Raw genomic sequence first — 14,003 nt, forward strand, 5'->3', positions numbered from 1 at the left:
GAGGACACTCACATTTTCCCCTCCTCATCTTTTCTGACTGGTTTTCACTAGTTCTACATTTGGCTAGGGTCAGAGTCACTGCTGGGAGCATGAGGTCATACCTGGCCCCTACAGAGGCTGCACAGGTAGTCCAACTCCTCCAGGATGGCACATCAATACGTGCCACTGGTAGAAGGTTTGCTGTGTCTCCCAGCACAGTCTCAGAGCATGGAGGAGGTTCCAGGAGACAGGCAGGAACTCTAGGAGAGCTGGACAGGGCCGTAGAAGGTCCTTAACCCATCAGCAGGACCAGGATCTGCTCCTTAGTGCAGGAGGAACAGGAGCTACAGAATGACCTCCAGCAGCCACTGGTGTGATTGTCTCTGAGCAAACACTCAGAAACAGACTTCATGAGGGCGGCCATGAGGGCCTGACGTCCTCTAGATTTACCACAGAATACCAGAGATGAGAGCAGGTTCACCACGAGCACATGTGACAGACAGTGTGGAGAACGTTATGCTGTTTATACAAGAACTGAACTGAAAATCAGCAGCAACAGGTGTGATGGAGCCACATTTGAAATCTCTGGTTCAATACGTATGTATGGAGGTCAGGAGAGGTCTAACAGTGGGTGTCTGCAGCCACCTGTGAAACAGGGTGGAGGCTCTGTCCTGGTTTGGGCTGCATCTCAGCTGGTGGTGCTGGAGATCTTGAAGTTGATGGAATTATGAACACAGAAAAAGAACTGTTCCTGCTTAAAGGAATGACAGGAAGCTGCCTCAGAGGGTTCAGGATAAAGGAGGTCACAGCAGACACTGACTCTGAAGATCATTCCAAGTGTGCACTCTCTGTTTATGCCTCATACGCTGGGTTTCCATGTCTGTTTGCACACTTCAATAAAGGAATGATCTCTACATCAATCAGTAAACAGAGACGCTCCTTCATAAATCATTTTATTTACACAGTTGTTTATATCTTACAGTGATGTCACTTCAGTAGAAATACAATGAAACCTTCATTTTGAACCAAAGCAGCAGTGCACACATTTCTTCTTCTACTCTCAGTAGTCAGGAAGCGTCCAGTGCTTTCCCGCCTTTTCTGCAGCTTGGCCAACACAATTACAGCTTCCTGTGCTTCCTGAAGTGTTTCCTGTCCTATATAAGCACACACTGCAGCTCTTTATCACTCAGCTCAGCAGCGCCCTCTAGACCCTACAATTAAAATCTCTGCAGGCTGCTGAATTTGAACATTTACTGTATTAAAGCTCAACTTGTGCTTCAGTTTCTTTGCTTTTTTTATTGCTTCAGTATTTTGTTAAATATGAATTTTTTTTTAACCATCCATGAATCAAAATTTTGACTTGCTAAGTGTGACGCCTGAGAAAATAACTGACATTTTCACTCATGGATGGCAGATTTTTATTTTTTTCAGTGGTGGAAATGAGCTTTCACAGAGTTATGAAATCAAATTTTACAGGAAAAGCAGGAATTCAACACGTCAAAATATAAAAGTACACGCTGTACTTCAGGTGACCCTGAACCATCATCCCGACCCCAGGTGACCCTGAATGACCTGGAAGCTGCTGGCTGAACTCATCGGACATGCTCAGAGCTCAGCTGGTGTCAGACAGCATTACTGAGCAGCGGTCTGTGGAAAATCAATCAGCGACTGTCAGATGACACATGCATGTCGGCCTTTTTTTTACATGAAGAAGACACCTTTGTTCTTCTTCTTCTGCTGCTTTCAGCTGCTCCCTTTAGAGGCCCCACACATGCTGATAAAATCAGCTGAGTGAAGGCAATGGGGGTTGAGAAGCTGCAGGACAGAAGAGGGGGATTCTGGGAAAATGAGTTTCTTTAATTTTTCTGTTACACACACACTTCGTGAAAAGGTGCCCCTCTAGGTTCTAATGGGTGGTACATGTCAGTCAGCCTGTGTGACCAAAGACGGTACTGCACCCTGACAGTAATTAAACCCTGGCCAGGTCACTGAAAAAACAACCTGCATTAGGAGGTAGGAGGACAACAAACAGAAGGAAAGAAGGAAGGAAGGAAATGCCTTTCTTTCTTTCCTTCCTTCTTTCTCTCCTTGCTTTATTTACTGCTTCCTTCCCTCATTCTTCTCCTTTAAGGATTTCTTTCATTTTGCGTTCTTTCCTGTCATGTGACATCAGCAAATGAAAATGTGATTTAGTGTAACAATAAAATCCATGACAGAAGAAGAAGCAGGTCCTCCACCTGAAAGTGTCCCGTTTCCTCATTGGAGCAGGTGAAGGACGGCAGCTTCCTGTCAGCTCACTCCTTTGCTGTCTCTTCCTCCTCCTTCTCCTCCTCCTTCTTCTCCCTCTCTTCCTCCTCCTCCCCTGCTTTCACCTCCACAGTGAGGAGCTCCTCCCCTTTGTGCCGCGGCGTCATCCGGATGACGACGGAGCTGTCGGCCGTCTCTGCCACCGTTTCTTCTTCCTCGTCTGGAGCCGGACTCAGAGGTACCGGAGACCGCCGGTGCATCGGTGATGGGGGCGGGACCGGAGAAATGGGGGGAGGAGCCTGTAGAACAGAATAATAGACAGGAAGAAAGATGGAGGACAAAAAGAGGTCATCCTTTTGGTTGCTGGTTTCTAACAGCATCTAAGAAGAATGTGGGTAATATTTACGGGAAAAAGCCAACCCCTGAAACTGGGATGGTGGGAAATAAGAGGAAAACAGGAAGAAGGTCTTTCTGTCCTCTTTGTTTCTCTCCTTTCCTCCCTTCCCTCTGTTTCCCTTTCCTTCACATCTTTCTTCCCTTTAGTCTCCCATTTTACTTCCTTCTCTTCCATCCTCACTTGTTTGCTTTATTTCTAGCTTCCACCCTTTGTTTCTTCCTTCCCACACTTCTTTCCTAGGAGCTAGTGGTGCAGCTTCCTGCTGAGAAGCCTCGGTCTGAAACGAGCTAAAGCGGCTTGTTTCAGACCGAGGACGAGCGTAGGGGCTGCACCAAGGCCCAGAATCAGATAAAGGATTACTATGAGATGTTAAATCAATCAAAGCTGCTCTAGCAGAGTCCAGGAATAACCGGAGCTGGAAATGAGCAGTCAAGTCTCTTTCCTGTTTGCCCTCACTTTATTATTTTTGCCTATCTAGCTTCCTTCCTTCCTTCCTGCCTTCTGTGCTGATGCTGACGTACCTGTGCCTCTCTTTCATCAGACGGTCTGTAGGACTTCTTCAGCTTGGCGAAGGTTCCCTCGATGCCCACCTGCTCCGTCACCTTCAGGGCAGCCTTGAACATTTTTGGCGTGTCCGGTCGCGGCGGGATGACCGCCACTGCCCCTTTACTAGCCTCCTTCTCGTCCGGCTTCTTATCCTTCGTCAGCATCTTCCTGCACAAACACAAACACACAGCGGCAGTCCAGAGGAGCTGAGAAACCGCAAACATCTCCGAACTGCGGAGGTCCGACCTCCATCAGCTCCAGTGGCTCCATCAACTCCAGCCGGTGTGCTGCAGCACCATGGCCTGACTGAGCAGATAAAGGAAGGCGGATCACGGCGCTGATCTGACCCGATTCTCAAACACAAACTAGAACGACCGCTGTGAGCTGATTAGAGGCGAGTCTAATCCTGTCCTGGACAGAAGACAGATCAGATGGAGGAGGAGGAGGACGGCGAGGAAGCAGCAGAAACTATCGGCCTCCTGCTGTTCTTATTAGCATGTGAGGCTGCTGGAGGGGATCCAGGTTCACTTTGCTGATGTCATGGATCCACCTTTAGCCAGACTCGTTTGTGGCCTGAATGTCAGAATATCAGAATTCATTAAGTTAAAGTACAAATGTGTGTTCAGCTGTGACTCAGGCCTAATTTGTCTCCTTTCAGCTCAGTGTGAGAGTCTTTGCTGCTCTTTATGAAAAGGAGCTGGTGATAATAAAATGGATGAGACATGAACAGCAGCCTCACCGTTGTTCCACAGACCTGATGCCGAGGTGTGGACAGCATGTCCAACCTGGCCGTCAGCAGCGTCCAACTTAACTATCCAATAAATGCCAAAAGGTTTTGTGGGGTTACGGTGGATGGCTACGGGGCTGGACTGAGGTTCTCTGTTCCTCCATTTCAACCTGTTTATTAAACTCATGAAAATTGGTGAAGATGTCGCTGAATAACTCTTTAATTGTGACAGACTGTTTAAAGCAGTGTGAGAGGACCGGGACCCAAATCAGAGTCATTAAACCCTGGCCGGGTCGCTGTCTTACTTGGCCTTCTTGCGGAGCAGCTTTTCGGACTCGGGGTAATGCACCAGGATCTCTGCCAGGTCCTTCTTATCCAGGATGAACAGGTTGGCGAACCCGTGGGCCTTCACGTTGGCTGTGCGCCGGTTTCCTCCACCTCCTGCCAGCAGACTGACCAATCAGAGACGACAGAGCGCTGTCAGAGTTTGTGAAGTCAAAACATCAAATTTATTGTGATTATTGCTCAAAACTAAACTGAAGGCATGATTTCACTGCTCTGAAATATTTACACACAGCTAGGTAACTTTAATGCTCCGCCCACAATAAGGAAGTCTGCATTTTTAACTTCAACAGCATGTAGTCATAATTTGACATAAATGATAATACAGGTATTTCCCAGACTGACTTCCTGAGAACAATCCAGCGTATTTATTTGCAGCCGCCACAGGAGCTCACTGCAGCTTTTTAATTGGCTGATGACAGGAAGCGGCTCTGACCTGATCTCTCCAAACACCGAGCCAGCTCTGATGGTGACAAACACCGTCTGCAGGTCGGGACCGCCCACTACCTGAACCTCCCCCTGCTTGATGATGTACATCTCCCTGCCGATCTCCCCCTGAAACACACACACACACGTCACCACCAGCTGTAGCTCAGTAACACCTCTGATGGCCTGGCAGGTGCGTTCTTACCTTTTTACAAACAAAGTCTCCGGGCAGGTACACAACAGACTTCAGCCTCGTTAACATGTCAAACACCATCTGCCTGTCACAGCCCTGACACACACACACACACACACACACACACACAGACATAAATTTATTTGTTAATTTATATAATAGAATCTATTTTCACGTCAGTTCTGTTTGTTGAAGTAAACAGTAGATATATATTTGTATTCTGTGTTTATTTTTATCGTTTCTGACCTGAAACAGGGCGACCTTACTGACGATGGAGTAGTTGACGTCCACGGCGATGTCCAGCCTCATCTTTGCAGGAAGCTGCACCAGAAGCTCCTGCTCATCTGCAGAGGACACACCACAATGCTCAAAGTCGCCATGAACTCAACGCGAGGCATTCGAGGACTGAACTGGATCTCTGGGCTGTGTTTGTGCTGTTGGGACTTTTCAGAGCATTTTTAATGTGTGTGCGATGCTCTCATACAGTCTGCAGGTGTTTATATTACAGATTCTGACTGTATCAACTTTCGCTTCAACTTTACCAAAAGAAGCATCGTCATCAAAACAGCATAAAAATGTTCCTGTAACGTTCCTCACATGGACACAAAAATCAGCTTTCCGTTTCTCTCAGATGTTCTGTCTTACCCAGCATGCCCTGGCTCTTCCAGGTGTAGTCGTACCAGGTCTTGATGCGGTTCTGGACTTCACGAGGGATGTTGTAAGAGGTCATGTACTTAACGGTGCTGTCCATGCTGGCCCGGTAGTAGTTCTCACCAGCAGTTGCCGCTCCGACTACATCCCTCATCTGTTAAATCCCACCGAAAACCAGAGGGGGCGGAGCTGTGTTAGGTCGTAGGTAAATCACTAAAGAGAAGCAAACAGTTCAGTGATTTACTGACCTGTCCGATCATGATGGAGAAAGCAAAGACGCCAACGAAATAATTGATGAGCTGGAAGCAGATTTCAAAGACGGTGGTGGGGTCAGGCAGGCCTCCGATGGTGATCAGCGTCTTCACAGCAAAGTAGTAACAGCGGATGTAGCTGTGGGGATGAAAATGGAAAAAATGCTGCAGCTTATGGAAATGCAGTTTTCACATATTTTAGGAGTCAAAGAACCTGGAACATTTTAAACTTGGTACTTTCTGCTGGGTTTTGCTTCCTTCATGGACTTCAGGGAAAAGCAGTCAAACACAATCACACGGCTTCAGTTTTAGAGAAAACATAAATGCCAGGCCACAAGAGCCTTGGGAATCAAAGCATTATGGCCACTTTTAGAAGCCACTGTTCTATCTTTCATCTTTCTGAGATTCAGAAAGAGACAGAAAGACATTGAGTCAATCTCAAATATTTAAAATGAACCCCATTTATTGGAAAAAAAAAATCAGTAAATCTATGGTATTCATGCATATTAACAGTTAAGTGAGGTGCAGAAGCAGAGTTGGTCATGGCAGGTTCTTACGCATTGCCTTTTCCATCGTAGACCCACTTGGTGGATCCCAGTCCTTCATAGTCAGAGCCCCAGTAGAAGAGGCAGGCGTTGATGTGCAGGGAGTACAGCAGGTACATAGAGGTTCGGATCACCCTGACACACATCAGCAGAAACAACAATAACATCAAAAGGACCAGAACAGGAACAGGACAGAGATCTAATAAAATAAACAATAATTCATGCCCGGCGTTCCTCAAAGATCCATTCTGGGGCCACTGCTAATTTCTTTCTTTCGAGATTAGAGCAATAAAATTGTTTTCCTGTTTGTGTTTTTCATTCACCACTGGTTTTGTATTATATATTTTTATGTTGTTTCAGTTTTTTTGGTGTTGTTTTTATGATTTTCCATTTATGTTTTCTTATTTTTTTGTGTTGTTACTCTGAGCTGAATATCTGTTCAGGATGTGCAGCAAAAGAAAAAAAAAATCCCCGATTGGAATCATGTGCAGTCACATGACTGCTTACCATGCATTTATTACTTCTAGGCTGGACTATTGTAATTCATTATTATCAGGCTGTCCTAAAAGCTCCCTGAAAAGCCTTCAGCTGATCCAAAATGCTGCAGCTAGAGTACTGACAGGGACTAGAAAGAGAGAGCAGATTTCTCCCATATTGGCTTCTCTTCATTGGCTCCCTGTTAAATCTAGAATAGAATTTAAAATCCTTCTTCTCACATACAAGGTCTTGAATAATCAGGCCCCATCTTATCTCAAAGACCTCATAGTCCCATATCACCCCAACAGAGCACTTCGCTCTCAGACTGCTGGCTTACTTGTGGTTCCTAGGATACTTAAGAGTAGAATGGGAGGCAGAGCCTTCAGCTTTCAGGCCCCTCTTCTGTGGAACCAGCTCCCAGCTTGGATTCAGGAGACAGACACCCTCTCTATTTTTAAGATTAGGCTTCAAACTTTCCTTTATGATCAAGCTTATAGTTAGGGCTGGATTAAACGTCAGTCACTGGAACAGGTGGACCCAGTCACCAGTCAGTGCTCAGGTGTTTAAATAATTTTCATTACATTTTAACATTCATACTTCCGACATGGTGGACAAGTAGCGTGTGCACGACATCATGTGACAAACCTGAATAGTGATGCTGAGTTTACTAAGCTGATGTTATCTCATATTATAATTTTTTTGCCTTTCTGTTAAACAGAAACAGTGGAGTTTGTGGACACCTTCCTCACCTGTAGATATACGCTTTCTTCATCACAGATTCCATCCTGTCATTGAACTCAAAGAAAACCATGTACTGAGAGAGGGAAACAACAGTCAGCTGTTCATCCTGAGCACACAGATCAGCCGTGAATGAAGCAGAGAAACCTTCTGACCTTCAACAGACGAGGGAACCTCAGCAGGGAGTTAACTCCAGTGAAATAGTAAAACACCTCCAAGGGAAACAGGCTGATGACGTCCATCTGCACACAGCAAACTCTCATCAGGGGAAACAGTGCAGTGGAGACACAGTTAAAATGTATCTATCGACATGAATGTAAATGTAAGAAGCTCAGAGGACCTGAATGTGTGTGACAGCTGAGGAACTACAAAGATACGCAGAGCTTCAACATGAGAGCGTTAATTTGAAAGGGACCAACAAAAGCAGTGCAGTGGGAACACTGTACAAACACACAAATATCTAATAGACCTGTTTGCTTTGTTAGGCATTTATGCATGCATGGGATGATACCATGATTCTCACTCTTTAAGTTCCCTGATGGAATTTTCCTAAAGGGATTAATAAAGTTAATCTAATTAAGTTTAAGCTAATCTCAAATTTAATGGGACCATAATTTACAAAATGAGCATCACATTTAATTAAATAAGACTTGAAATTGAGACTGAAACCATAACCTCATCAGGAAAAGTTTCCTGAGCTCAGGGTTCAGAGGCTCATTTTCTCATAGACTCTTGTACAGACAGGAGTCGCCCCCTGCTGGCTGTTAGAAAGAAGGGAGGGGGGGGGGGGGGGGGGGGGGCAGACTTCTCACCTTAAATCTCTCGGTGGTCATGTAATGCTCTCTCATGTCTTTCTTGTCACACTGTAAAAAAGATGTTCCAGATCAAAGATGGCGTTTCTGAGCTAAACTTTATGGGATAAAATGAAAGAAGTCTTATTTGTCATTTCATCTCTGCTGACCACGATGTCTCCGCCGCGGACGAACTGCAGTCTGGGCTGGAAGATGAGGATGTCAGTGATATAGATGAGGTCGCAGGTGTAGTCAGCCAGCAGCCACAGGTGGATGTTTTCGGGGGTTTGGTAAGGAAATGCCCAGCGGATGGGAATCAGCCACACATTCCAGTTCCACGCCGCCACCACAAAGAACAGCCAGATCACGTAGATCAGGTCTGTGGGGGCAGGAACCAACAGATCAAAATCACGGTGATCATCGTGTGTGATGTAAAAGAAGAAACCCATCAGAAATCCTGTCAGCAGAGCCGTGACTATCATTTCAACGTCTTACTGCAGCGCCACCTATTTGTAGGGACCTGAATTTCCTGTGTAGCTAATCACAGGAGAGCAGAGCTGGGTCTGTGACTGAGCAACTTTGCTAACCAAGAACTGGATCACTGTGCAGCGCACTATGAATCCCCCCCGGGTCAGACTGTCACCTCCGATAGTCTGACCCCGGGGGGGATTATTCTGAACTGTGAGTGATGGAAAGCTACTCTGAGCAGAATAAGCCCATCTAAAGTAAAGTGTGCCATGTTGTTTAGATTTAGGTGTTCATGTAAATTTGATGAATGGAACTGTAGCGATGTCATTGATGTGACCGTTGCCAAGTCAACCATTTGCTTGATGAATCTCGGTAGGGTGCAACCCTCCTGATAGTCTCTTTTTGCTGTTGGGAGTCATCATCACAGCTGAGGTTCTAAAAGACGCCACCATGACACCACCCACTGATCTGTGGACTGCATTTTGAAGTTTGGTGTTTAAAATTAATGAGAAGGTGGAGCTGGGAGGAGCACAGAGGGGATGCGACTGTCCTGAAATGTGCTGCTACACAGAAATAGTTTTCTCACCAGTGAACGGGTCAATGCTGGAGGGGAAGCGGAACTCTAGGATGGCTCGGAGCCAGTCCGGCATTGGGGGAAAAGTGGGCAGTTTAGGAATTTTGACCTGATATCCCAGAAGTTCAAATTTAAGTCTCATCTCCTCTTCCTCTCCTCCTCCTCCTTCTGGTGCCACTTCATCCTTCTTCTCCTCTCCTGGGGGTGGTGGTGGAGGAGGGGGAGGTGGAGCTTTGCTTGGAGCTGTAGGGATCAGAGAAGAAGAATGTTTACACTGATGTGATGAAGTGCAGACAAACTGAAGGAACAGCCAGTATTTAATACGTTTATTCTCATCATTTATTCAAACGTGATGTCTGCATGTCCGTTACAGAAACCTGAGCACCTGTGTGACCTCTCACCAACATCAGCTTCAGAGCTCCTGAAAGGCTCAGAAAGTAGACTTGACTCAACCCTTCGAGCGATCTCACAAACGTCCAATAAAAGAACGCTGTCCTAAAATCCTGACAGCGCATCTCCATCGATCAATCCTGGACTCTCTTGTCTGTGTAGATTCTCAGTCATCCAGGTCATAGTAGTCTCTGGAGCTTGAAAAAGGCGACTGGACTTCTTTTTGTTTCTTGAAGACGTTTCACCTCTCATCCGAAAGGCTTCTTCAGTTCTCAACCAAATGGTGGAGAGACCCAGGTATTTAAACCCCTGTGGGCGTAGTCCCCTGGAGGTGGTTATGACCCTCTATTGATCATGTGCGTGAACACATGTGCCCAGGTGTGAAGAGGGCGTGGGTCATATTTAATCAGTGGTTTCAGTTGAAACCAATTTAGGACTCCGCTCCATTGTTTCCTGTGGCCTATTGAGGTCACTGGAACAAAGGTGTGAATGGGGGTTGAGACGTCTGGGAAGGGAGCTCAGGACAGCACTGTAAGCGGGGGAAAGTTGGTGACGTAATGAATTCATCGGATTACCACAACAAAATTACTACACTCCTCAGTGACAACAATACTTATGAGGTCTTGAGACGTGATCCCACAAGCAACTACAAGAAAAAAGTTGTTTGCTGCCTGCAACAACTTGAAAAGGAAAAAGCCATTGACCGCCCCACTTACTACCGCCTGTACCCTGGAGAAGCCACTCCATGCATTTATGGACTCCCAAAGATCCACAAAGAAGGAGTCCCACTTCGACCCATTATCAGCAGTATAAACTCGGTCACCTACAACATTTCCAAACACCTCGCCACCATCTTATCACCGCTTGTTGGCATCACACCCCACCACATTGAAAACTCTACAGATTTTACTAACAAGGTCCAGAATCTTGTACTGGATCCAGATGAAACCATGGTGTCCTTTGATGTGGTTTCACTTTTCACTTGCATACCCACAACTGAGGCAGTGGAGACCGTCAGAAGACGACTACAGGAAGACGATTCCCTACTGAACAGAACCAGCTTCACCCCAGATCAGATTTGTGCACTTTTAGATCTCTGCCTTACCACAACATATTTTAAATACAATGATGGATTCTACAGACAGAAGCATGGATGTGCCATGGGCTCCCCAGTGTCTCCCATTGTAGCCAACCTTTACATGGAGGAAGTGGAAAGTAAAGCTCTTGGTTCTTTCAAAGGGATGGCACCTAGCCACTGGTACAGATATGTAGATGACACCTGGGTCAAAATCAAAACCCAAGAAGTAGAAGCCTTCACTCGTCACATTAACTCAGTGGATAAATACATACGTTTTACCAGGGAGGACACCAGAGATAACAAGTTACCATTCCTGGACTGTGCAGTGCTTATCGAGGAAGATGGAAGCCTCAACATTGAAGTTTACCGGAAGCCCACACACACAGCCCAGTATCTCCTCTTTGACTCCCCCCACCCTCTGGACCACAAACTTGGGGTGATCAGGACCCTACAACACCGTGCGGAAGGTGTTCCCTCTAAGGCAGAAGGGAAGCATAAGGAACACACACACATTGAGAAAGCCCTCAAAACATGCGGTTACCCCGACTGGGCCTTCATCAAATCAGCTAAGATGCACAGGAATGAAGGCCAAACACAAACTACAGAGAATAGGAAGGACAAGAAGAAAAACATTGTCATCCCATATGTGTCAGGCTTGTCAGAGAAACTCAGAAGAATTTTCTCCAAGCATGACATCCCAGTATACTTCAAACCAAGTCACACCCTAAGACAAAAACTGGTTCATCCCAAGGACAAACCCGCCAAACACAAGATCAGCGATGTAGTGTATGCTGTTCAGTGCAGTGAAGAGTGCTCGGACCTCTACATTGGTGAAACCAAACAGCCTCTTCACAAACGAATGGCACAACATAGAAGAGCCACCTCGACAGGACAAGATTCAGCAGTACATCTGCATCTGAAGGAAAAAGGGCACTCTTTTGAGGATGCCAATGTTCACATTTTGGACAGGGAAAACAGATGGTTTGAAAGAGGAGTGAAAGAAGCCATCTATGTCCACTGTGAACAACCATCATTGAACAGAGGAGGTGGATTACGTCACCAACTTTCCCCCACTTACAGTGCTGTCCTGAGCTCCCTTCCCAGACGTCTCAACCCCCATTCACACCTTTGTTCCAGTGACCTCAATAGGCCACAGGAAACAATGGAGCGGAGTCCTAAATTGGTTTCAACTGAAACCACTGATTAAATATGACCCACGCCCTCTTCACACCTGGGCACATGTGTTCACGCACATGATCAATAGAGGGTCATAACCACCTCCATGGGACTACGCCCACAGGGGTTTAAATACCTGGGTCTCTCCACCATTTGGTTGAGAACTGAAGAAGCCTTTCGGATGAGAGGTGAAACGTCTTCAAGAAACAAAAAGAAGTCCAGTCGCCTTTTTCAAGCTCCAGAGACCCTGGACTCTCTTATTTTTGTTTATGAGTTTATTTATTTAACAATGACTAAATTAACATAAATAAAGCTAGAGGTGAGTAATCTACAGTTCAGAAAACTCAGTTTTCTTCAAACTGAAGTTCAAACCAGATTTTTAATTTAGATCCACGTCCCGTTCTCTGGGGCTTCCACCATCATATCGCTGCTGGATTCCGGTGAAGTAATTTTGATGTTCACATGTTTATGGAAGCCATCTATAACGGAGCTTTCAGATTATCACAAACCTTAAAGCCTTTAATCACCATCAATGTTGTATGTGCTGGTTGGAAGGTCTCCTTTGGCTTTCTCCTATATTCTTATTTAGAAGGATTTTCCACCTTTCAGCCTGCATAACAAACCGTCTGTGGTTCCAAGACATGTTCACTGCAACCAAAGTGAACCTGGAGGAAAGGTGTGTATCTTCTGTAATCAGCTACAACAGCAACAGAATCTCAGCTGGTCCTTCTAAACAACTTTAAGGTGATTTTAAGTGACTTTGAATCTTTACAAGTTTGGAAAACATCCGCTCATTAATGCTGCTGCTGCCCAACTGTGACCTCCATCAGTCTGAGAGAAATTTCTTCCTGGTTCATCACAGTTACATAAAAACAAAAAGAACCAAACAATTAAATATTTTGGTAAAGCTGTTATCAAGATACTGAGAGAATATTAACCCATTAAAAAAAACACTAGAACTTTTAAATAAAGTCCATTCTTTACTTATTTACTGTCTGTGCTGCTGTAGCTCCGGCCCCTGAAACAGTAAACCTCACTTCCTAAAAGCTTTAAATGAAACTAGATTCATGCACAAGTATCTTTTTATATAAAACTGGTTGGGTTTTAAAACTCAAGGATTTTGAAGCTGTGGTTTGGTTTTAGTTCATTAAAGCTTTGAAAGCTCCTCCTGCTGCAGACTCCGTGAAGAAAAGGGCGACCTGACTCATTAAACCGGTTTCTACGTACAGGCCGCGGGACTTTCCTCCTCCGATTCATCCGGGTCGACCAGCCTCTCCTTCTGCCGCTCCGTCCGACCTTTGAACAGCCTGACGAGCTCATTGAGGCGGTCCTGGACCACCACGCTGCCAACGCTAGCCGCAGACAGAGGACGAGTCCTGGGGGACAACAACAGGACGGTAAACATGGAGGACAGACCGATCCGAGCAGGCAGCTCAGTGTGAGCGTCTGTGTGCTGTCGCTCACTCATCGTCTGCAGTCAGGTAGTCTCCCTGATGGGACCAGGCCTTTAAACCGACCCTCAGCAGCTCGGGATCATCCTCTTCTGCAGACTCGTCACCTGCAGCACTACAAACATCAAGAGGAAACAAGGAGACACTCCAGATTCTGGATATCAGAACACATTAAAGCTGCCAGAGACCATGTCCCTCCATCCAGACCACATAAAAACAGCTACAATCACAACACTGACGAGAGTTCAGACAATGAGTTCATTTCAAGCTTTCCAAGAGAGGTTTGGTGTTTGAAGGTCCACAGAGAATTCAGTGGAGTGTGTGGTTCAGCTTTGAGTTTAAAGACATTTCAGACTTCCTTTCCTTCAGTGGACAGTTTTCCTGTATTCAGAACGAAAACCATTCATACTCATCTAACCCGGACCAGATCAGATATATTTGGAGCCTTTTTAATCCAATTATCTGACCAATAATATGGCTGCTGTGTGCTTCACTGGACTAACACTTTTTGCCTCCTGCTCTCTGATGGAGACGGTCGCATTCTATCTCTCTCCTG

General features: G+C 45.7%; 1 protein-coding gene across 11 annotated transcripts in view; it reads right to left on the minus strand.

Annotated features, from left to right (window-relative positions):
* Window positions 1-915: 915 nt before the first annotated feature.
* The window catches only part of cngb1a (cyclic nucleotide gated channel subunit beta 1a), a 52,771-nt gene continuing 39,683 nt past the window's right edge, over window positions 916-14,003 (minus strand). For 9 of the 11 annotated variants that reach the window (XM_030719047.1, XM_030719029.1, XM_030719021.1 and 6 more), the window contains 16 exons: window positions 13,461-13,562; window positions 13,224-13,372; window positions 9,365-9,595; window positions 8,481-8,689; window positions 8,332-8,382; window positions 7,675-7,761; window positions 7,531-7,595; window positions 6,317-6,439; window positions 5,757-5,898; window positions 5,503-5,662; window positions 5,104-5,201; window positions 4,870-4,953; window positions 4,675-4,793; window positions 4,202-4,348; window positions 3,145-3,337; window positions 2,274-2,525 (listed from right to left, as the gene is read on the minus strand). In XM_030719047.1, coding sequence (XP_030574907.1) covers window positions 2,274-2,525; window positions 3,145-3,337; window positions 4,202-4,348; window positions 4,675-4,793; window positions 4,870-4,953; window positions 5,104-5,201; window positions 5,503-5,662; window positions 5,757-5,898; window positions 6,317-6,439; window positions 7,531-7,595; window positions 7,675-7,761; window positions 8,332-8,382; window positions 8,481-8,689; window positions 9,365-9,595; window positions 13,224-13,372; window positions 13,461-13,562 — 2,212 coding nt within the window. Of the gene's footprint in view, window positions 2,526-3,144; window positions 3,338-4,201; window positions 4,349-4,674; window positions 4,794-4,869; window positions 4,954-5,103; window positions 5,202-5,502; window positions 5,663-5,756; window positions 5,899-6,316; window positions 6,440-7,530; window positions 7,596-7,674; window positions 7,762-8,331; window positions 8,383-8,480; window positions 8,690-9,364; window positions 9,596-13,223; window positions 13,373-13,460; window positions 13,563-14,003 lie in introns of those variants that run through there. The other 2 variants (XM_030718995.1, XR_004019046.1) reach the window with 2 other exon arrangements.

This window comes from Archocentrus centrarchus, chromosome 3 (genome assembly GCF_007364275.1).
Source record: "Archocentrus centrarchus isolate MPI-CPG fArcCen1 chromosome 3, fArcCen1, whole genome shotgun sequence".
Classification (NCBI taxonomy): Eukaryota; Metazoa; Chordata; class Actinopteri; order Cichliformes; family Cichlidae; genus Archocentrus; species Archocentrus centrarchus.